The 24,382-nt window shown below is 45.9% G+C and overlaps 1 protein-coding gene across 4 annotated transcripts in view; it reads right to left on the bottom strand.

Moving 5' to 3' along the window:
* Nucleotides 1–6,149: 6,149 nt before the first annotated feature.
* Nucleotides 6,150–24,382, bottom strand: part of TXNDC16 (thioredoxin domain containing 16) — a 66,105-nt gene continuing 47,872 nt past the window's right edge. For 2 of the 4 annotated variants that reach the window (XM_081935741.1, XM_081935742.1), the window contains one exon: nt 15,542–22,435. In XM_081935741.1, the coding sequence (XP_081791867.1) occupies nt 22,146–22,435 (290 nt within the window). In that variant the 3' untranslated portion in view covers nt 15,542–22,145. Of the gene's footprint in view, nt 7,053–7,078; nt 7,221–15,541; nt 22,436–24,382 lie in introns of those variants that run through there. The other 2 variants (XM_081935739.1, XM_081935740.1) reach the window with 2 other exon arrangements.

The raw sequence follows: 24,382 nt of genomic DNA, 5'->3' as shown, positions 1-24,382 counted from the left end.
TAGCCACAGCCACTCCGTCTTGGAAGGGTTGAGTTTGAGTCTGTTGTCGCCCATCCAGACCCGCACGGCTTCCAGACACCGGGACATCACCTCGACGGCTTCGTTGGGGTGGTTCGGGGTAGAAATGTATAACTGAGTGTCATCTGCATACAGATGGCACTCAACCCCGAATCCTCGAATGATCTCGCCCAGCGGTTTCATGTATGTGTTGAACAGGAGAGGGGAGAGGACCGACCCCTGTGGCACTCCACACGTGAGCGGCCTCAGGGTCGATCTCTGCTCTCCCGCCAACACACATTGCGTCCGACCGGAGAGGAAGGAGGAGAACCACCGCAAAACGGTGCCACTCACCCCCATCCCCTCCAGACGACGCAACAGGATACCATGGTCGATTGTATCGAAAGCCGCTGAGAGGTCTAACAGGACTAAGATGGAGGAACAGCCCCCATCTTTCGCCCTCCAGAGATCATCCACCAACGCGACCAAAGCCGTCTCTGTGCTGTGACCCGGTCGGAAACCGGACTGGCGTGGGTCTAGATAAGTAATTTCCTCCAGGTGTCGAGGGAACTGCTGCGCCACCACACTCTCGACAACCTTCGCTAAGAAGGGAAGGTTGGAGACAGGACGATAATTGGCTAACTCAACTGGGTCTAGGGAAGGCCTCTTAAGTAGGGGCCTCACCACCGCCTCTTTCAAGGCGGCTGGCAGGAACCCCTCCTCCAGCGAGGCGTTCACCAGACCCAGGAGCCAGTCACGTGTAACCTCCCAGGTTGCCAGTACAAGCCAGGAGGGGCACCGGTCCAATAAACATGTGGTGGCCCGCAGTCGCCCCCGTAGCCTGTCCATATCCTCGGCGGCAACAGAGTCAAACTCCTCCCAGATAGGTACCTCAAGACTCGCCTCCGGTGTCTCCTCACGATCACTGAAGGGGACCCATTCGCTCCGGATCTGAGCAATTTTGTCCTGCAGATATTCCCCAAATTCCTCTGCCCTCCCCTGTAAAGGGGCTTCCCGCGACCTCTGTGATAGGAGGGAGCGGGTCACCCGAAACAGGGTGGCAGGGCGGTTTTCTGCAGACGCAATAAGGGTGGCAAAATATCGACGTTTAGCCACCCTTAGTGCCACAAGGTAGGTCCGTAAATGGGCTCTTACCTGTGTTCGGTCAGATTCGGCACGGGAGGATCTCCATCTGCTCTCTAGGCGTCTCTTTACAACCCTCTCTAAGCAGTTTATAGAGTCAGCATATTGCCCCCCAACAATCTGGGTCATTTGAGATCTGACTGTATTTGCCAAAATCCAGTAAGCAGCAGCAAAAAGAAAAGTACAAAACGCACACAAGGAAGAGTATGATTTATATTCTGGAGGGTGTATCTTTTTTCATCACTCCGTTGAAATCTGGTCTGCGCATTGGCAAATGATGCCACGGTAATTTTTGCTGCAATGACTGGTTTCATTCCCTCCCCCATTAGCCCATCCTTATCACTTCTGCTCTTACTATGGGGACCAGTATGACTGACACCATTTTGGTAGTGTGGATGAAACAGCTTCTTCTGTTGCCTTATGTCTGGGATGGCGAACCTTATGGCACGTTTGGTTCGGGCGAACCGGCAGAGAAAAAATGCTTTAAAAAATAGCTTCCGACGATCACGTGGCTCAGCTGTGAGCTGCGCGATCCTTGGAAGCTTTTTTTTTTTTAGTACCAGTTCGCAGAATCAAGGACAATCGTCCTTACTGGTTCGGCTGAACTGGGTGGATTTCACCCGATTGAGAATCTCCACAGTTCTTTCAGGCAGAGTTCACAATGGAACAGATGCTGTCTTGGTTCAAAAGAACATTTTTCTGACCATGTAGCAGCATATACTTTTCTATTTCTATTCTCTGTACTGGTTAGTGGTTTTAAAGTAATCTGATCATGTACATATTATTACTAAGGCCTACTAGGGTATGTGGTAGTGCATTTTAGTGCTATGGCCTACTAGGGGTAATCTGTTGAGGATGGGACATGCCCCAAAAGCTCCCGAGGACAAATTCTGAATTAATCATTATATCAACTCCTGAATTAATTTTAGAAGACTTTTAGAGCCATTAGTTTACAAATGCTTCCCAGAATTTGACAGATCATCCAAACATGTACTTGGTTTTGCAGTGAAATGCTCATTGGCATCAACATGTTTTGCAACTACTCTCATCCGTTAAGCATAACAGATAGCTACCAAATGACCCATTTGTGGCATTCTTCCACCTTGGCAGCGCATCCCATTTTTTGTTTGTCTTTTTCGGCAGTTCGTGCATCTAGAGTTCATCTGCTGTACTAATAGAAATTGCATTGATAACGAGACAAAGAGCACATAGGATTTTCCTTTCTGTAGGACTGTTTGAATGCTGAGCTGGTTTAGCAGCCATCTACACCTCTATTAAGATTTCTTGATTCAGTCCTATCTGGCCCTTGAAATGCTCAGAATAGTTCATATCTACTGCTCCTGGCATAATTAAAATAATTGATGTTGCTTCTGAAATAATGCTTTGTTTATTTATTTTGTGGGTGTCTTGATTGTTTTAATGTGTTTTTAAAATTGTTTAGTTGTTTTATAATTTTAGAATGGTAAGCCACCCAGGTTACTTACCGTATTTTTCGGACTATAAGACGCACCTTTTTCCCTCCAAAGAGGGTGAAAATCTGGGTGCATCTTATACACTGAATACAGCACTTTTGGCCTTCTGAAACCCCACCGTTAGATACTTGTTCTAACTACAGTGGTTTCCACAAAGGTCCTCTGTTCCAGCAGGAACAGAGGTTTAATCCTATTGGTCGAAGGGTCTGATAGCTCCCTGTTGTGACCCAGCAGATAGCGACGAACTCTCTGAATCGGCTATGGAGGAGGTGGAGGACCCTGGGCAGGTTTCAGATGCAGAGCAGGGACCAGAGAGGCTGGTTGGCCACCAGGAGGTGTCTGAGGCATGGAACAGTGGGGAGGATTTGAGGGAGTTTGTCCCTGATGCCCGGCAGAGAAGGGCGGAGAAACGAAGGCAACAGCTGCTCCGGAGACAAGCTCCTACAAGATAATGAAGCTCAGGTGGTTGTGGTGTGGCCACTTCCAAGAGCTTATATAAAGAGAGATTTTGGGGAGGAGACTTCTTGCAGGACACAACCATTCAAAGTAATCTGCAGTACTTCTGGTATGATCTGTTTTGTGTTTCCGTTTGTAACAAGCTGGAGAAGCTGTTGTCTGTATCTGTCAGAGTCTGGGTTGCTGCCAAGGTTCTTATCTGTGAGTCGTGTTTGGGCTTTCAGCCAACAAGATTATAGTACTGTCAATAAAGTGTGGCATCCAGCTAAGCCTGTGTCGGCATTCATTACCGGAGGGAGGGGGGTCAGAACAGCTTCTATAAAAGGGCTGCTGTCAGACTCAACCTTCGCTGGATTGTTCTCACTTGTTGTACTTAATAAAGAGCTGTGGTTGCCATTAAGATTGTGTGTGCCTATCCATTACCCAATCTTTACAAAAATGTCCATGCAGAGCCTTTAGGAGGCTTCCAGAGTGCTCCTGGGGACTGAAAGGGCAGGAATGAGTGAAAAATGGGCCATTTTTTGCTCATTTTTGCCCTTCCCCCAGCTCCTTTAAGCCTCCTAAAGGCTATGCATGCCTTTTTGACAAAAAACAGGCCGTTTTTTGCTTGATTTTGGGGGGGGGGCAGGCCCCAGGAGCACTCTACAAGCCTCCTAAAGGCTATGCATGCCCGTTTTTTGAAAAACAGGCCGTTTTGGGAAAGTTTGCAGAGTGCAAAAACTTTTTTTTTCTAATTTGCCTCTTCAATATCTTGGTGCGTCTTATGCTCCAGTGCTTCTTATACTCCGAAAAATATGGGTAGTTGAGTTGGGCAGCTATAGAAATTGAATAACTAAAACAGAACTAAAATACCTAATTGGTACTTAAGATCCTCATTTTTGCTGAGTCCCTGCTCAATCATCGTGCAACTGCCTTTTACTTATTAATTAAACATATTCCACCCCTCTTGGCGAAAAAAAAGCTATATAAAAACTAGAACCACAGCAACAGATGGCATAGGGATGAGATCTTCTTCTTACCCTGTCAACCACCTCCAGCTATATATAAGATTTGGAGATTCCCCAGGCTTTTGTCAAATACATTTTCTAATTACTACATGACTGTTTCCCAGCACCAGCAGTAAAAGATTTCAGAAAGGTTTTTTCCCTGTGACTTATTGGCATAAATAAGGCTCAATACCTGAAGATCTTCTTCAGTTTAATAGCTATGTTGTATAGGAAGAATCCTATGCAAGATACACATGAATAATCTCTGCTTCCATCCAAAATCTGTTAAGTATCTTGCTAATTTCCCAAACTTCAGAGCTTTGAGTTTCTTCTTACTCATATTTCCAGAGTTGCTAAATGGTTCATATTCCTGACACAATGATTGTTCTTTTTAAATATGTCTGAGATTTACATTAAACCACACTAAGAGGATTTCCATTAACTACACCCTCCATCCATCTCATTGCATGGTTTATACAATACAATACAATACAATACAATGCAATGCAATGCAATGCAATGCAATGCAATACAATACAATAGTAGAGTTGGAAGGGACCTTGGAGGTCTTCTAGTCCAACCCCCTGCCTAGGCAGGAAACCCTATAACGTTTCAGACAAATGGCTATCCAACATCTTCTTAAAGACTTCCAGTGTTGGGGCATTCACAACTTCTGGAGGTTTGATCTACCCACCTTTGGTGCTTTGTTCAATTTTACATCAGGATCAGTCAAGCATGTTTTCCTTGCAAGGTATTTTATTTCCATGATAATCTACTGATTTAGGATCTCATTGTACTACAGCTTCTGCCAACTTAGTAGTTCAAAAGCATGTAGAAAAATAGGGACCACCTTTGGTGGGAAGGTAACAGTGTTCCGTGCGCCTTTGGCATTTTGTCATGCCAGCCACATGACCATGGAGACATCTTCGGACAGTGCTGGCTCTTCACCTTTGAAACGGAGATGAGCACCGCCCCCTAGAGTCGGGAACGAGTAGCACATATGTGCGAGGGGAACCTTTACCTTAATCTCTGAAAGGAGGATGTTCCACAGAGCAGAAGCCACTGAAGAAAAAGCTCATCTTCTAATTCCTATGTTTAACTAGATGCTTACGTAAAGAAGTGCTTCCTGTGCCTGTCATCTAACTTAAATCTCCTATGTTCCAAGAATCTCTCACACCCTTTCTTCTTGTGATTAATTGTGAGGTGGTGGCAGCACTAGCTCTGCACAGGCATCTGTTCCAGTCATTGCACAACCCATTGCTCTGGGGATCCTTTCAGAATAATTTCTGAATCAGTATCCAGCAATGTCAATGTCACTTTGGTAACTCCTTGAAGAACTGGCCGGTCCTTTCCTCACCACCAGCAGAGGGCCTCTTAGGCTGCTTCTTTTACAATAAAAGCTTTATTGTGACACAACAGCCATCTGTTAGAAGACAAACTGATGAGGCTGCTGTGCCATCTTCAGGGAAATATCACCCTCTACCTTATCTTTGTCTTTTGGGGGAAACAAGCAGGCATAAGAGTCATGGTGGCATAGTGGTTAAAATGCAGTATTGCAGGCTAACTCTGCTGACTGCCAGCAGTTCAAATCTCACTAGGCTCAAGGTTGACTCAGCCTTCCATCCTTCCAAAGTGGGTAAAATGAGGACCCAGATAGTTGGGGGCAACATGCTGACTCTTTAAACCGCTTAGAGAGGGCTGTAAAGCACCGTGAAGCACTTTATAAGTCTTAATGCTGCTGCTATATTATCCACTGAAGTCCTACACTTCAGCCACCATTTTTATTGAGAATATCTCAAGGCCAATGAAGAGTCCAATTGTGAAGCCAGCCTCCCTCAGCAACCAAGAAAGAAACCACTTAACTCCATTTTGCAGAATTAAGAGTACTTTTGCTGGTTATAAAAAGATAGCAGCTAAGCAAAGCAAGATCTGAGGCAAAAGTGTGTGAAATCATACATGTGACCAAACCGCCTCCCCGATAACCCTCATCCCAGGGTCCAATCTGCAAATCCCTTAGGTGTCATGTGAGTTCCATCTTCAAGGAGCATCATCAGGTTGGTATGCAGGACGGTTGGCCTTGACCGACACCAGGCACTAATCTCCAGCATGCATAATAGACGGTGAGACCAAAGCTCCCTTTTTACAATCTCTCCTGTACTTAAACTTACCCTCCCAAATACCAGGGGCCCCCCTCCCCGTTTCAATGGCAGCCGAAAGCAAATAGCGAAACAGAGGCTGACATCAATGGCATTCAGGGAAATGTGATTTGAAAAGTCAGTGGTTTGCTTCAGGGCATGGTGTTAAAACACTTGATTTAAAAATTTAATTTTAAACAGGGTAGAAATACATGGGCAGGTCCAAAACAGGATATCTGTGGACATATTGTACCCATACCCAACCAATTTTGTTGTATACATGATGTACAATGACAATAAAGGCTATACTATACATAGGATCTGTATCAGGGACTCTTAGTGTAGAGCAGGGTTGTCAAACTCCTGGCCCATGGGCTGGATGTGTCACGCGCTGGTCACACCCACGCCCTGTTTAGCGAAGGGGGGAAAAGTCCCAATACATGCTAAAATATTCATGACTGGGAGAGACATGGTAACAAGGTCAGCCAATGAATAGACATGGCAACTAAGTCAGCCAATGGGAGCTTAAACAGATCTGAGTCTGTGCAGAGAATTGAAACAGAAACTTAAGCAGTCTGTCTGGGCTTGTCTGCTGAAATGAAACTAACTGCTTGTGTTTGCCTGTAACTCACCTGCCTTGTGTTTACTTGGAGGAGCGACCTGTTGGTATTGTACATTTATTCATCTATTCTTATGTATATAAAGAAGTTAATGAATCCTGCTGCATCAGTTATCTGTGTGTGCTTCTGGATTTGAATTTATGCAACAAACTCTGGCAATGTGTCATGTGACGACGATGTGACGACGTGAATTTTGACACCCCTGGTCTAGAAGAACCTGTTAAGGTTTGTAACCCATCCATTCTGTAATTTGCAAAAAGAAGAAAACAGAATTTAAACACATTTTTAATATTAAAAAATTAATATAAACAACATATTTCACCAATACAGTTCAAATTTGGAACACATGTTGAAGTCTTCTGAGTCAGGTTCAGCTTCCAATGATCTCATGATCACAACCATGTAGTTTTCCTGGCAACACAAAGAAAATGGTTGCCATTTCCTTCTTTTAAGATTTTTTTTAACTCCCTGGGTAGTCTTTAGCTCTGACATTTTTGGGTGGTCTCCCATTTAAATATAATGAGATCCAACTCTCAATAGCGTTTTAAAATCTGTCAACTGATTGGATATCTCTTTTAATGCATTCCATGGATTAGTAGTGCCCGGCCTCCCAAAAACACATTATACCCCTTGCTGTACATTTCTTTTAACTCAAAGACATTCATTGGAGGTATCGTATTTTTCGGAGTATGAGATGCACTCCCCTCCCCCGCTAAAAATGGGTGACAATTTCAGTGCATCTTATACAGTGAATATTGCGGCGGGGTGGTGGAGTCCCTTCTGAGAGAGGGCGCGGTTTAGAAATCAAATAAAAGTTAAAGTTAAAGGGGGGTTGGTGCAGTGCCAATCAGCTGTTCTAAAATGGACCGCGACGGCAGTGGCGAAGAGGCTGTGCTGCTGCCAAATGGGCCACACCGAACAGGGCGTGGCAAATGTGCCACATGAATACCAGATGGATGCTGGGAGGCAGAGGCAGATATTTTTTTGTTTTCCTCCCCAAAAATGCTAGGTGTGTCTCATAATCTGGAGGATTTTATACTCTAAAAATACAATATATTTTTCATTCCTTCCTCCTGTAGTTCCATCGCATCCTATGTTATTCAGAAGTATCTCACCCCTGAGTTTGCTTAGAAAGCAGGGAGATGAAGGATAGGAAACTTTTCTCTTGTGAATAACTTTTTAGAATGTAAACTATTGAGTCTAGTAGTTCATAACATGAATTAAAATAAGCACAGATGTCTATTAAAAGCTGTTTTCTCACTTTGCTGGCTAGGGATTAGGGGATTTGAAATCCAACACATAGGGGAGCTATCAAGTTGGGAAATGAATTTAAAGTTTATGATCAATTGTTCTGGGCTCTTAAATTTTAAGGATTAAAACCTCAGTCAATCAGTTAAGAAGATGCACGACATGTCCATATATTTTCTACTGTTCCCCAAAAGCTTGTAAATGCTTTTAAGATTCATCTTTCCAAACATAAAAAGTACTCATATTTTATATTTTATGTGTCAGGCCTTCAGCCGGGCTGGATGACACAGCTCCATTAAAACCATCAAAAACAGTATTGGCCTGAATGTGTATTGGCCTCCTTTTTTCCAGATGAATCACTTTTATAAGGCAGAGCAATGATGTAACAGACAAACAATACAAACATCATAAGAGGCCCTTGACATATGAAACCACAATGTACGTAGAACTTTTCTGACTGGCAGGGACTACGTTCTTTTCTCCAAGGCATACTTGGTAATATTGGTCTTCATTATAATTTACTACCAGAAATGCAAGTTCCTGTAACTCAGCAGTATGCCACATGCTTTGCATTCCGACAGGGTTCAATTGAAGGGTTGTCATAATTTCAAGGCACATTGGAAAATATTTTGAATAGAATAGGAGTTAGAGTTAAGAGTTGGAAGCAGTGGTGGGTTGCAGGGAGTACGCTCTGGTACAGGCGTGCTGAAGCCTGCCCGGAGCACCAGGTACCGTTCCGGTACGGTGCTCCGGAGGACCCACCCACCCACCCGCGCTCCTTACCTGTCTTTAAACCCTTTGGCGCTTCTGCGCACAGCACCTACAATGCCTGTGTGATGCTCCGCCGCGCAGCTGGAGCGTCACAGAGGCTCACGGAGGCTCACAGAGGTGTCGCTGGATGTTAAGACGCATGCTTGCGATGTGCGTGCGTGCGTGCATGTGGAGGACGCCGGACCCCATTGCAACCGTACTGGTTGCAACAGGATCCAGAACCCACCTCTGGTTGGAAGGGACCTTGGAGGTCTTCTAGTTCAACCCCCTGCCTAGGCAGGAAACCCTATACCATTTCAGACAGATGGCTATCCAACATCTTCTTAAAGACTTCCAGTGTTGGGGCATTCACAATTTCTGGAGGCAAGTTGTTCCACTGATTAATTGTTCTAACTGTCAGGAAGTTTCTCCTCAGTTCTAGATTGCTTCTCTCCTTGATTAGTTTCCACCCATTGCTTCTTGTTCTACACTCAGGTGTCCTGGAGAATAGTTTGACTCCCTCTTCTTTGTGGCAACCTCTGAGATATTGGAACACTGCTATCATGTCTCTCCTAGTCCTTCTTTTCATTAAACTAGACAGACCCAGTTCCTGCAACCGTTCTTCATATGTTTTAGCCTCCAGTCCTCTAATCATCTTTGTTGCTCTTCTCTGAACTGTTTTTGCTTGAAACCTGGGTAGGGACTGTGCCTATGTTCACACAACAGTCCAAAATAAATCACAGACTTAGTCAACCAAATTTTGGATTAATGTACAGTCTATTTATTTGACTTTTATCCTGTCTTTATTATTTTATAAGTAAAGTATATTAAATAAATGTAGTAATGATAGCAGATTTTAGGAGAAGCCCTCCTACACTACCACCACTCACAATACTAGACAAGACAGTAGCAACAGAAGATACTTTCAAGTTTCTAGGTTCTGTTATATCTCAAGACTTAAAATGGATACCTAACATCAAATAAATCATAAAAAAGCACAACAAAGGATGTTCTTCCTGTGCCAACTCAGAAAACTCAGGCTCCCCAACTGCTGACACAGTTCTACAGAGGAATTATTGAGTCTGTCATCTGCACCTCTATAACTGTTTGGTTTGGCACTGCAACCAATCAAGTCAAACACAGACTTCAACTTTGAGAACCTGCATACTGCACAAGCCAGAAAGAGGGCTGTGAAAGTATCTACAGACCTTCGCATCCTGGACATAAACAGTTTCAACTTCTACCCTCAAAATGACACTATAAGGCTCTGCGCATCAGAATAACTACCGTGTTTCCCCAAAAATAAGACATGTCCTGATACTAAGCCCAATTGGGCTTTTCAGCGCATGCACTAAAATAAAGCTAATTGAAAATTAGCCCCGCAATCCTACTTAAGGGCATCCGCAGCCAGTCCCTGCCATTTCCTCTAGTTGCTTTCCACACAAACAACACAAGGTAAGGAGGTGAGGCCGGAGGGGGGAGAACATGCCTCACGCACCCCATATGCCATTACTGTACCTAATGGTAACGCTGATGGCTGGGGAAAAAGAGTGGCCGCGTCAAAAAGACAGGCTGCAGAAGAAAGAGCACCCTCCGCAAAAAGAAAGGCTGTGTCAAGAAGTGCCTCTTGCCCCACTCCTTGCCGGTAACAGATGGCTGCGCAAAAAGAGCATCTGCCGCAAAAAGAGTGCCCGCCATGCCTCGCGCTCCACTCCTTGCCAGTAAAGCTGATGGCAGCGCAAAAAGACTTCCCATGGCAAAAAGAGCACTTGCAGCACAAAGAGTACCCACCTGCCAACGCCCCACTTCTTGACAGTAATGGTGATGGCCACGTAAAAAGAGCACCCACTGTGTCTTGCACCCCACTCCTTGCTGGTAACGCTTATGGCCATGCAAAAAGAGCGCCTGATGCAAAAAGAGCACTGCGACAGGGATTCATGCCCCACTCCTTACCGGTACCTACCACCACCTAGGGCAAAAGTGAGAGAGAGAATGGGGAGAAAGGAAAGAAAGAAACAGAAATGAGAGGGAGGGAGGGAAAGAAAAATCCATTTCCCCTACACAGGAAAACTACAATGCCAAATCCCAACCATCACACCCATAGGGTTTTGGATTACTGGATTTAATGATCTAAAATGACTTTTATTTTGACCCCCAGACAAGAGGGGAGAATGGGGCGAGAGAAAGGAAAGAAAGAGAGGAAGGAAGGAAGGGAGAGTGAGAGGAAAAAGAGAGAGAAACAGAAATGAGAGGGAGAATGGGGAAAGAGAAAGGAAAGAGAGAGAGAGGGGGGGGGGGAAGAAAGAAAGAAAGAAAGAAAGAAAGAAAGAGAGAGAGAGAGAGAGAGAGAGAGAGAGAGAGAGAGAGAGAGAGAGAGAGAGAGAGGAAAAAGAGAAACAGAAATGAGAGGAAGGAAAGGAGAGACCTATACCACACACAGGGAAATCACAACTGCAAACCCTGAACCCACACACAGCAAAACCACAATGTCAAATCCCAACCACCACACCCCCAGGATTTTGGAGTACTAGATTTAATGATCTAAAATGACTTTTATTTTGACCCCCAGACGAGTTCAAAAAGAAAAAGGCACTCTGTGGAATTCAAGAAAGGAATCATGGAGGATTCTCAGGGCAAAAATCTGGCAGCTTTCTGCAAAGAGATGATGTTGGATCTCCGTATGGTCCGAAAATGGAGAGTAGAGTATGATAACCTCAGTGAACAGGTGCAGAAGGGAAATGGCAAGAAGTGCAAGTGTCAGCAACCAATATTTCCAGAACTTGAAGACACAGCATCTCTGAATGGATCGCTGACAGGAGAGCTACAGCTTTGGTTGTACACAGGGCTGATATTCAAGCATTTGCTCTTAAAATGGCACCACAATTACAAATTTCCCAGGAACAATTCAAAGACTCTAAACACTGGCTGGATAGCTTCCTTCAGTGACATGAACTGTCTCTGAAGAGATCCACCTCGCTGTTCAAGCTGGAAGAGGATGAACTTGTCAAACGGGCACTTGCATTCAAGTCAGTCATTGATGGGATTGACTTTGCCAACTACCAGCTATCGAACATTATTGCTATGGATGAAAAAGCAGTCTTTATGGGCCAAGGGTCTCAAACCACCATTGACCAGAGGGGTGCAACATCAATTTATATTCCCCCCCCCACATGATATGAAAGCGCAGGTGTGACGTGCATATTGGCTATTCGAACGGATGGAACCAAAGACACACAGCTATTGATGAACAAGGGAAAAAAGAACAAAATCGAAAGGGTTTCAGGGATTTACATCCTTGAAACGAAAAGGCCTGGTGTACCCAAGCAGCCATCAGAAAGTGGGTGGAGCTAATGCTCCCACTTGTTATAAGACGTAGTCAAAGAGGCATGGTGGTATGGGATTCAGCCAGCACTCAATGTGCCAAGGATATGAAAAAATTAGTTGCTCAACACAGGATCAATCAAATAATAATTCCTGCAGAAATGACTGGCTAACTGCAGACACTGTATATCGGTACTAATAAGCCTTTTAAGGAACATTTCCACATCCAAATAAATCAATACACTGAACATTGAATGATAAGAAACCAACGAGGAAATTTTGTGAAACCTGGCCTGCCAGAACTTGTGAATTGGGTTAAGAATGTGTTGGACAAATTGAGGGACAACTGTGTTGCAAGTGCAATAAGAGCAGGCTACATGGACAGGAGGTACTCCTTTAAGGAGACCGCTATTGCTAAGCATGAGCGATTGGGACCAATGGTGTTGAACAAATTGGACTCACAAGAAACACAGAATGGAATTCAGGATGTGGGTAGCTTTGATGATGTTGTAGAAGATGGCATGACTACCATATTGGAATAAATTGTTGAGTTTGAAAATATTGTTGAATTTGAATAAATTGATTGTTGTACCATACATGAGTATTGTGGCTTCCCTGTGTGGGTTCAGGGTTTGCGATTCTGGGTGTGGCAAATGTGTCTCTCTTTCCCTCCCTTCCTCTCATTTCTGTTTCTCTTTTTCCTCACCCTTCCTTTTTTCTCTGTCCCTTTCTTTCTTTCTTTCTTTCTTTCTTTCTTTCTTTCTTTCTTTCTTTCTATCTTTCCTTTCCTTTCTCTCTCCCCATTCTCTCTCTCGTTTTGAGTCTCACAAAGACTCATTTCTGGCATCTTTTATGGAGGGGGTGGCAGGTGGGGTGTAGAGAGAGATGTGGCTCCTCTTGCCGTCTCTTCTCCCCCCCCTCACCAGGCATGGCAGGGCTTCCCATGCATCTTGTGGCCTGCCCCGCCCCATTTGGGACCCTTCCAAATTGCGCCCCAGCACAAGATGCACGTCTTACTGGACACTGGTAGCTCCGTCGCATCTCTTGCCAGTCTGTGCAGGGACACACCTTGCATGGTAAAGAAAAACTTATCGCATGTGCGAGCAATTAACAACTTCTTGAACTCACGAGAAGTTTTTTCTTTGCCGTGCAAGGCATTTCCCTGCACAGACCGGCCAAGAGACGTGACGGAGCTGCCAGTGTCCAATAAGACATGCGTCTTGCGCTCTGCCCCATCCCCCACCCCACCTGCTAGGCCCCAAATTGCGCCCCAGCACAAGACGCTTGTCTTACCTTTTCAGCTCCGTTGCCATTGTGTCCAGGGAAACACGTTGTAAAAAAACCTTCTCACGAGTTCAAGAAGTTTGATTGAACTTGCAAGGTTTTTTTTTACAAAGTGTTTCCCTGGACACAATGGCAAGGAACGCGATGGAGTTTGAAAGGTAAGACGCACATCTCGCTTCTCGCACACCCCACTTGCCACCTGCCAGAAATGAGTTCTTGTGAGATTATGCATGCCACCGCGTTGTGGAGCATGACTCTGCAAGGCTGCATTGCCAACTGGATTGGATTTGCGGGCCACTGTTTCTCGGCGCCAATCAGGCTCCTGAGCAGAGTTGGCCATTTTAAAGTGCCAAGAGCCTCATTGCGAGCCTGCTTCTGAAAAGAGCAGCAGCGTGGTTTCGATCTCGCTGGCTAATCTCCACAGGCAATCTCAATTGACTGTCTTTGGTGCGTCTTTCGCGGTCATTGCATATCACCTTTTGAGCAGCCAGGATCGCTGGGTCCCATGCAGGTTTGCCCTCTATTTCCCCAATATTTCACTTCGGTGTAATTGCTGAGAATGGCAGACCGGGCTCCCATCGCATCATCAGGGGAAGGGATTTTCCCTGGAAGTTCGCCCCTGAGGGATTCCCCCCCCCCACCTGGCAAGGTGGGGAGGGCTACCACCAGGAGCACAGCTAGTAGATCTAAGGCCTGTTCTGTGTCAGATATTGATGAACAACTACTTGCATTCACATACTAAACCATAAACCATGATTTACTAAAAACTGTATTTGTGCAATTCACTAAACCAAGGTCTAAAAATGAATTACAGATTAGCAGAATATGAAACTCAGTCAAGTTGGCAATGTACTAGTTCAGCTAGAGAAGTCTAATGCATGCCAGCTGGGATGTTCTGGCAGTTGAAGTTAGATCTTAAACCTGCTGAGATTGAGAAATTCAGGTAGTCCTCATCTTATGACCACAATTCAGCCCAAACTTTCTGGGTTGCTAAGTGACAGCCATTAAGTGAGTTTTGCCCCATTTTATGACCTTTCTTGCCACCATTGTTAAGTGAATCACTGCAGTTATTAAGTTAGTAACGCAACTGGTTAAGTGAATCTGGCTTCCCCATTGACTTTGCTTGTCAGAAGGTCGCAAAAGGTGATCATGTGACCCCGAGACACTGCAATCGTCATAAACATGAGTCGGTTGCCGAGGGTCTGAATTTGGATCACATGACCATGAGGATGCTCCAACGGTCATGTGAAAAACAGTCATAAGTCAGATTTTTCAGTGCTGTTGTAACTCTGAATGGTCACTAAATGAAGTGTTGTAAATCGAGGACTGCCTGTACTGGTATATTGAATTAGTTTATTATAAGCATTTCTTATATTTTTGAGTTTCAAGCTATTGTTTCCTCAGCTTTTATTTAAGATAGCCAAAAACTCCTCTTCCCTCAGGGAAGCCACCATATATATTCAGCTATAAAGAGACCCATGGCCCTTTAAGGCAGTGTTTCTCAACCTTGGCGACTTTAAGTCCTGTGGACTTCAACTCCCAGCCAGCTGTGCTGGCTGGGGAATTCTGGGAGTTGAAGTCCACAGGACTTAAAAGTCGCCAAGGTTGAGAAACACTGCTTTAAGGTTTACTTCTCCTCCTGCTGTCCCAAAGGGGAGACAACAGAGGCCTGGTCAAAGACGACCAATTTCCCAGAAACTGCATCCTGCTCATTTTCCTGACATCACCGCTTTCATCCAGATGGTTTCTGGTGAGCCAACACAGTCTTCAATCTCAGTAGAGGACACTGGGCCCAAATCAATCCATTAATAACACTGTTAGCTTGGTAGCCACAGCTGTAAACTCAAGCAGCTGGATAGTAGAAGAAACATCAAGCTGAGCACATCTATGGAATAAGAAAAATCCTGGTGGATCTATTCCAGCATTTCCTCAGCACTTCATGGAGAACTGGAGAAAGGGGTCAGGAAGGCTTATGGGATTAGATGCACTGCAAAAAAACAAAAACAAAATCCCACAGGCTACTTTAGCAAGAAGCAATTCCTATCCTACTTCTCTTGGCTCTGTTCTAACTCACTGCTAAATGGAGCTCTCCAGATTATGCACATGAGAGACTTGGTTGATTCCTCTGGCTTTGCTGCCCTTCCTCTTTTGCATTAGTCAAATGGGAAAATCAAGTTAGTCAATGGGAAAATCATCCACCAATCAGGGAAGTACAGCAGGATTTTGGGGTCAGGCTACATGACTCTTGTCATCTCCAGGCTCCTCCTCCTTCCCCTCCTTCAACACTCCAGATCAGAACTGGAGAAGCTTCTTTGGTAAGAAACGAAACATTTTCAAGGAAAATACCAGTTGCCTTTTGGAAAAGGCATCTTTGGGACTCCAGATCAGTGTTTCTCAACCTTAACCCTAACAAGATGTGTGGACTTCTCATTGGCTGGGGAACTCTGGGAGTTGAAGCCCACACATCTTAATCTTGCCAAGGTTGAGAAGCACTACTCCAGACTCATAACCTAAATTAAGATTCTTCTGTTGTTTGGTTCTGATCATTCCAGTTTTTCACAGCTTTGTATTAAACTGGTAAGGTCCAAGCACATATAATACTGATAGCTTAACAATCTTGTACCAATCTTGAAGACTGGGCTTTATTGCCCCCAGCTTCTTAAGAGCCAGTCGATCATTCTGTAGATTTGGAACGTACATGGCCTTATTTTCAAGAGAGCCAGAATGGGAGAAACTGCCATTGATCCGGAAATGTATTTGAATATAAGTAGCTCAGGTTGGTAGCTGGGCTGTTGGTTTGAGCTCTGAGGTTGGCAATTTGGTTGCAAATGGTTTGTCACCATTCGAGAAGACATCGTCAGTGTGTTTTGAGTTGTGTTCGTCTGTCAGAGCACTGGTCTTTAAATACCTTTTTATCTGATGCAAATTAGTGTGGATGCTGTTTCTTCAGCTACTTCTGAGTCATGGTCTGACTTTGGACTGTTTGATTGGCTGGCTGTTGTTACTGAAGCATGGTCTTTGGATTTATGTACCATCTGTGTGATGTAAACTAGTGTTGTTTATTCAGATACTGTTGAGTCATGGTCTGGTTTCAGTCTGTTTGAATGGCTGGTTGTTGTTACTGAGACGTGGTCCGATTTTTTGTGAGCTGATGAGTTGTTGTGATTTTGTTGTTGTTGTTGTTGTTGTTGTTGCATAGTGGTGCCTGTTTGTTCATTTGAAATGCTGTCTTCGGAATCACGGTTGATGGAGTTTGTTCATTCTCAGCGATTGGTAGAATAGATCGATGTCAATATGTCTGTTTATTTACTTATTGGTGGAGAACTAGGCTTCAAGGAATTCTTTTTCTCCTTGATTTTGCATGAGTTACAACTGTGGTCCTGGTTAGATAAAACGTGTGTCCTTCTGAATCTTCGTGGATGGACATGAGGGATGGGGAATCATGTCTTTTGCTAGCCAGGAAGTGTTCAGACAGTCTGGTTGATAGTTTTCTTCCTGTTTGGCCAGCATAGTTCTTTTCACAGTTGCTGCACTGGATTTGATATGTGATGCTTGATCTTTGGTTTGCTTCTATCTGCCCTTTTGCTTTTGACAGGGTCCATCTGATAGTTGAGGTGGGTTTGTGGGCTACTGCAAGATCATGTTGATGTAGTAATCTTGCTGTCATTTCTGAAATGTTTTGTACGTAGGGAATCGTGATTCGTCTGGTCGTTGTTGTTTTTGTTGTGGTTGTTGTATTGCTTTGGGTGTTTGTATTGTTTGTATGCAGACATCTTCAGATGGAAGTTTTGTGGGTGTCCATTTCTCTCAAAAAACTTTGTGTAAGTGTTTTTGTTTTCCAGTGACTCAGGTGGGAGGGGCTACAACAGGGTTTGTTACAGCCTGATTGGTCCAAAGACTGAGGGATTTTTCTTTAAGTATCCTCCTTCCGCTCTTGGCTCCCAGTTCCCTCAGTCTTTGGTCCAAGCAATAGCTTTGGCTCATGTTGAGGTATTTCTATTAATTAGCTTATTATTATTCGGTTAATTGGCTTTCTAAATTGAATCAGTACAATTGGAAAATTAAAATTCTTATAAATTCTAAGGACTTAGTCCTATAGAAGGCGTGGGGAGGCTTCCCCACACTCTCTGGAGCGCCCTAGGGCATTAACTCTAGCAAGCGCGTTTCCAACCAGCAGAGACTCCTCCAGCTGGCAGCAGCTTGCAGCTTCGTCTCGGGGCGGCTAATTCCAGCGGCAAAGCCCTGCATTGGCTACATGCAGCGCCGCTTATCTGAAAAGCTGATCGCTGCCGCGCGGTGCCGTTTATCTTAAAAGCCGATCGCTGCCGCCCGCCTCCAACGCGGAAGCCGAATCGCCTGCCAGCGATCTTGCCTGCCGGCCCAGCCTTACGAAGAGAAGCGTCGAGAGGAAAAGGGCGGCAATTTCAAGCCTCGCTGGGCTCGTTGTGAGGCTAACCCCTCAGAGCCATTTAAGAGCGGGCGAGAAGAAATCGGAGATCTGAGGTGTGGCAGCCATTTTGTCAGCACCCACGAGGTGCGGTGGCCATTTTGGTGCGACCTCGTGGGCAGCAGAGGCCTACTCACAGGCATAAGACCGAACCGAAGTTACTGCGCTGCAGGCATTCTTCACTTCGACACATTAAAGGACACGTGAGTTCCCCCATGGCCTCCACCCCCATGGCCTCCTCCAGAGGCTCAGGCCCAGACAGAAGGGATGGAGGAGGCCCAGGGCAGGCTAAGGCCTAGAACAGCGGCCTCCAAGCCTATGGCTGACCAACGGCCCTCCCGGGCAGCAACCAGAGACGAGTCCAGAAGACAAAGAGCTATTGAGAAACAGATGGCCAGGGCAGAGAAGCGTGCTCAAGTCTCAAGGCCTGGCTCTCCTGTCCATTCCGGATCCCCCCATGATGCCAGATCTCAGGCCTCTGAATCCCCTGCCAGGGGTTTTAGTCCCTCTTCGCCCTCTGTCTCTCCAGTCAGACCCAGAAGAGAAGTGACCTCTCCCTCCCCGTCCATTTCACCCAGAGGTTATAGGATGGGAGGGGAGGATCCTGGGGAGGGGGGCTCCAGAGATTACCTGCCACCGGCTCAATTAGCTCGTCGTGGGCCCCCTCCTGATCCCTCTGAAGGGGACCTTGAGGATTTAGAAAATTTACCTTCCAACATTAAAAGATTGATCTCAGCTGCGATCCACAAGGGCATTTCTTTGGGCCTAGCACAAAGAGACAATCCTCAGTCTAGATCCTCCCTCCCTCAGGCTCCTAGGGGATATTCCCCCCCTGCTGCCAGGCACCATGATAGTCTCAGGCACCCTTCTCCTTCAGTGGTCAGCGAAGGTTCGGTCCTGGGGGAGCCCACTCCTCTAGACCTGGGGTTCTCAGAAGATGAGGAGTCTGCCTCTCCTGATGCACCGGGGTTTCCTGGTCTGTTTCCTCCTCCGGCCTTCAAGCCTATGCTACGTAAGGCCAAGAAAACCACCCAAATTGGAACAGGGGCCCCTCCAGTTTTCCAACACAGGGACCCTAATTTAGCTATGTTCATTAATCCTAATGCGGATAAAGAGGAGGTTCCTGCCCCTCCACTTTTTTTGGAGGTGGTCCAGAACCAGTGGGCTAGGCCTTCTTCCTTGCCCAATCTGGGCGCCAATGACAAGCGGTACTATAATATGGAAAAAGCTTTTTCCCAGGCACTTCAGCTTCCCACCGTGGATGCCCCGGTTGCCATTCTTGCCAACGCCTCCTCAGTGGTCTCGGGTGATGTGGCTGACAAATTGAAGCCGGAAAACAAACGATCAGAGTTAATCCTCCGAAAAAAATTCACAGCTTCTGCCTGGGCCATTAAGGCGGCGTCGGCGGCGTCCGACTTTAACCGCACAATGGTAATGTGGCTTAGGCAGTTGCAGGACCGTATCCCAATTCAAGATGAGCGTCTTCACCAAGACCTCACCAAAATTATCTCGGCTACTCAATTCTCAGCAGACGCCACCCTTGACTCCATAAAGTTTGCATCCAGAGCCCTTTCTACTTCTGTGTCAGCCCGGAGACTCTTGTGGTTTCGGAATTGGCAAATGGACAATAAGTCCAAGTGGGTCCTGATAGCGGCCCCCTTTTCCGGACCCAATCTTTTCGGGGCCTCCTTGGATCCCATCCTTGTGGAAAACAAGGATTAAAAAAAGGTCCTTCCAACTAATAACAAAAAATCCGATAACCGCTCTTCTTCCTATCGTAGATCTTTCTCCTATAGGCCTCCAGAGCAGGATTCCAGGCAACAAAGGTACACTCCGTACAGGTATGACAGGCAAGGCCAGCGATCCTATTACCAAGACAGGAATAGATTTCAAGATCAGTCCAAGCAGCCCTTTCGTGGGGGGGGGGCATCCCTTCCGCAGGGGGAAATGACTCACATCCAAGTCTCCCCATTGGGGGCCGCCTGGCCTACTTTGCGGACCAATGGGATCAGATAACATCCGATACCTAGGTCAGAGCGACAATCAGGGAAGGACTCCGGCTGGAGTTCATCTCCCATCCCCCGACACTCTTCCGAACCTTCCCTCCCTCCAGGGACCCGGAAAGATGCCGCCTGATGATCCTCGCTGTCCAACACCTGCTGGAAATTCGGGCGGTCGAACCGGTCCCCCAGAGGAGTGGGGTCAGGGCGTCTACTCCAACCTCTTTGTCGTCCCGAAGAGTTCCGGGGGATGGAGGGCGATCCTAGACTTGAAGCGTCTCAACTCATACCTCGTCTACAGACGCTTCAAGATGTCATCCCTAAAGTCAATCCTCCTATGTATCAGGCGGGGCGACTTCATGTCGTCCATAGATCTAACAGAAGCCTACTTACACATACCAATTCGGCCTTCACATCGCAAATTCCTCCGTTTCTCCTACGAGGGAAAACATTTTCAGTACAGGGCTCTCCCCTTCGGCCTAGCCTCTGCCCCTCGAACCTTCACCAAGGTCCTGGCGGCAATGGCGGCTCACCTGCGGTCGAGGCCGGTGAGACTCCATTGCTACCTCGACGACGTATTAGTTCTGGCACAGTCACAGGCGCAAGCAGTTCGGGACCTGCAGACCACCATCCAGATGCTGCAGTCCCTGGGATTCTCCATCAATTTTCCCAAAAGCCATCTCACACCTTCCATGACAATTCTGCATCTCGGCACGGTGATAGATTCGAGAGCGGGCCTGGTTCATCTCTCCCCAGAACGCTTCAAAAGTCTCCAGAGCCTCACAAAAAGCATCTACTCAAGTCGGTCCGCTTCCATCCTCACCTTAGCACGGTTATTGGGCAAGATGGTCTCGTGCATAGGCATTGTACCATGGGCGAGGTTGCACTCCAGAACACTCCAGTGGACCCTCATCCCGTTCCAGAGGAGGAAGTTAAGCAACTCTCCACGTCCCATCCGGATTCCCCCAGACCTCCGATGGTCCCTGAGGTGGTGGTTGTCCCCGTCCCTGAATCGAGGAGCGGGGTTCTGGGAGCCGGACTGCATCACCATCACAACAGACGCAAGCCTTCTACCCTCCCAGGGACGTAGCTTAGGTATGTCCCTGTTGTAGCCCCTCCCACCTGAGTCACTGGAAAATGAGCGTTGGTCCTTACCTGAACGCTGATTTTCAGTGACGAAAGGTGGGAGGGGCTACTTTCCCGCCCGAGCTAAGGGGTCCGGGCATCGGGGAGGGTCTTTGAATCGTTAACTGTTTTTTTGCATGTTTGCTGTTTTTTCCTATCTGTGGATGTTCCTTACATATTGCTGTCAGCTTTTCCATTCGACCTCGGGAACTGGGGGCCAAGAGGGAAAGGAGGATACTTAAAGAAAAATCCCTCAGTCTTTGGACCAATCAGGCTGTAACAAACCCTGTTGTAGCCCCTCCCACCTTTCATCGCTGAAAATCAGCGTTCAGGTAAGGACCAACGCTCATTCTATTGTTCTGGCCTCCGTGGTGTTACAATGGGATTCCACTCTCCCAAACAGTGTTCTGACGCAGCTTTGTTTGTCACATTTTGGGTGCTTGCAATGGAAGTTGCCTTCCTGTACGTATTGACCCTTTTCAAAGAAACACCAGAGGTTCTGTAATAACATATTTCTCATCTTCATGTCCAGATTAGCCCTAAACTCTTGGGATTAAAAAAAAAACTGCTTCCAGATGTGTGGGCATGTGCATCCATGTGCAATCGCCCTGCCTCACGTAAGTAAAATTCAGATGATATCTTTCTCTATTTGTTACCCCTTCTTGTCTTTTCTTCAACATCTTCAATTCAACACTTTTCCTTTCCAAAGAAAATGCATACAGCAGAATACATGCTAAAAAAAGTTTGGACAATGCATTTTGGTTGTTTTAGAATCATACAAGCATTAGGAGGCCCTCCTATATGAAAATTGACCTATTACACCTATACGTATCTCACCAACTTTAGCAACTGCAGTAGCGCTTAGACTTATATACCACTCCATAGTGCTTTACAGCACTCTGAGCGGTTTACAGAGTCAGCACATTGCCTGCAACAATCAGGATCATTTTACTGACCTCAGAAGAATGTAAGTCTACCTCGAGCCAGTCAGGATCGAACTCCTGCCTGACAGCAGAGTTAGCCAACAATACTGCATTCTAACCACTGTGCCATCACACATCTGTCGTCAATAATTTTTTTATGAAATGTTAACCACCGTCTCTAGGCCTCTGCATTGTCCCATCCTCTACTTCTAAAACTATCCAGATATCTGACATTACTTTATAACTCTGAATGGTGCTTAGCCTGCTTCTCCTTTGCTCCCAGATGTGGAGCTGTCCTTCGTAAGGCCCTTCCAGTTGGCTTCTTTGGCTTCAGTTCCTCCATGGTGGAGTCTTTTGTGGGCTTCTTTGTCACTGCGGCTTCTGCCTTTGTTTCTCCTAGGATCTCCTCCTGACGGATACTTATACTTTCTTGAGTATAAATAGTAAATTCAGGCAGTGTGGGCTCCATCATACTCAGGAAGTTGTAGGCAGGAAGGCGTGGCTTCCACTCTTTCTCAGACAAGGTAGCTAAGAAGAGGAAAAGAAAAGCACAAATCAGCCAAGTATCAGATTCCCTTATGCAGATTTCCCCAACTTGGGCATACCGCAGATTCATGGACTTTGATTTCCACAATTCCCTAGGCAGCTAACATTTCTGAAATTCACATTTCATAATCTAGGTTGTTAAAGATTAACCTCCAATTATAACTGATGGGTCAATCTAAACAATATGAAGAGTTCTGCACTTCTCTGTATCAGAATTCAGTTTTCAAAAAACTGAATTTGCTTTGAGGAAGTCTGCAAGCCATATATGAACGCTCTGAGACTGCATAGCAGCCGCCTAGTAACTAGCACAGGTGTTTACCTTAATAGTCATTATAATGTCCAAATGATGAAATATGTGAAGATCACCCAGAAGCTTCAGCTGGTCCAGAATGAAGCAACCCAGGCAGTGATGGGCATGTCTCAGTATACCCATGTAACTCTTTTGCTTCACAAGCTGCACTGGTAACCAGTTTGCTTTTGGGTATGATTCAAGATGCTGATCGCTACCAATAAAGCTCTACAGGGCCTAGTTCAGGGATGAAATTCAGCAGGTTCTGGACAACTGGTAGTGGAAATTTTGAGTAGTTCAGAGAACCGACAAATACCACCTCTGGCTGGCCCCAGAGTGGGGTGGGCATCAGTGGTGGGATTCAAAAGTTTTTACTACCGCTTCTGTGGGCGTGGCTTGGTGGGTGTGGCAGGGGAAGGATACTATAAAATCTGCATTCCCTCCCCACTCCAGGGGATGGATACTGCAAATCCCCATTTCCTCCAGATCAGCTGGGACTCGGGAGGCAGAGAATAGATGGGGGAGGGGCCAGTCAGAGGTGGTATTTACTGGTTCTCTGAACTACTCAAAATTTCTGCTACTGGTTCTCCAGAACTGGTCAGAACCTGCTGAATACCACCTTGTGTGGGAATGGAGATTTTGCAATATCCTTCCCCCTGGAGTGGGGAGGGAATGAGGTTTTTGCGGTATCCTTCTCCTGGAGTGGGAATGGAGATTTTGCAGTATCCTTCCTCTGCCATGTCCACTAAGCCACGGCCACAGAACCGGTAGTAAAAAAAATTGAATTTCACCACTGCCCTAGTTCCTTGATAGACCACCTGTTTTCCGTAATATCTGTCCAATAGTTTCATCTGGCAGGGTTGGTGCACTCCAAGTTCTATTGGGATCCTAGATGTGTGCCTTCTCGGTGGAATCACCAACCTTTCGTTCCCCCAGAGATGAGTTTCCCCAGAGATCTAAATGGCTTCCACCCTGCTGACATTTCAAAGGACCTTAAAGATCTGGCTCTCTGCCCATGGCTTTGGAGAGAATTACTGATATCCCTCAACCCCACCTTCTGTCCCACTCTGGGCTTATTTTCCTTGCCATTGTTGTTTCTTTGGCTTGTAGTGTTTTGTGTTTGCTGTATCACTTTTTAAAAAAATCTTTTAACAATTGTAAGCCACCCAGAGTCATTGGGAATTGGGTAGCATATAATAATTTATCAAATTATTATTATATCTATTTGCAATGATGTTTTTGTCATCGGTATTACAGAAGCATGCTATAAGTTGCAAAAGTGTGCTTTATTTATTATATTGCCAGGAGAGAGAGAGTCAACAGGCAATTAGAGATAAAATTAATGTTGGAAATTTAAAATGTTTGAAATTTAAAAGCCCTTCTGAACATCAGGGGGTATGATCTATATCCATAACATGGAGATTGCCATCCAAAACAGGGGTGAAATTCAGCAGGTTCTGGAGAACCCGTAGCATAAATTTTGAGTAGTTCGGAGAACTGGCAAATACCACCTCTGGCTGGCCCCAGAGTGGGGTGGGAATGGAGATTTTGAAGTATCCTTCCGCTGGAGTGGGTTGGGAATAGAGATTTTGCAGTATCCTTCCCCTGCCACGCCCACCAAGCCCACCGAACCGGTAGTA

The sequence above is a fragment of the Natrix helvetica genome (genome assembly GCF_964273705.1).
Source record: "Natrix helvetica genome assembly, chromosome: 1".
Lineage (NCBI taxonomy): Eukaryota > Metazoa > Chordata > Lepidosauria > Squamata > Natricidae > Natrix > Natrix helvetica.
This window is presented reverse-complemented; position numbering and strand designations above follow the sequence as displayed.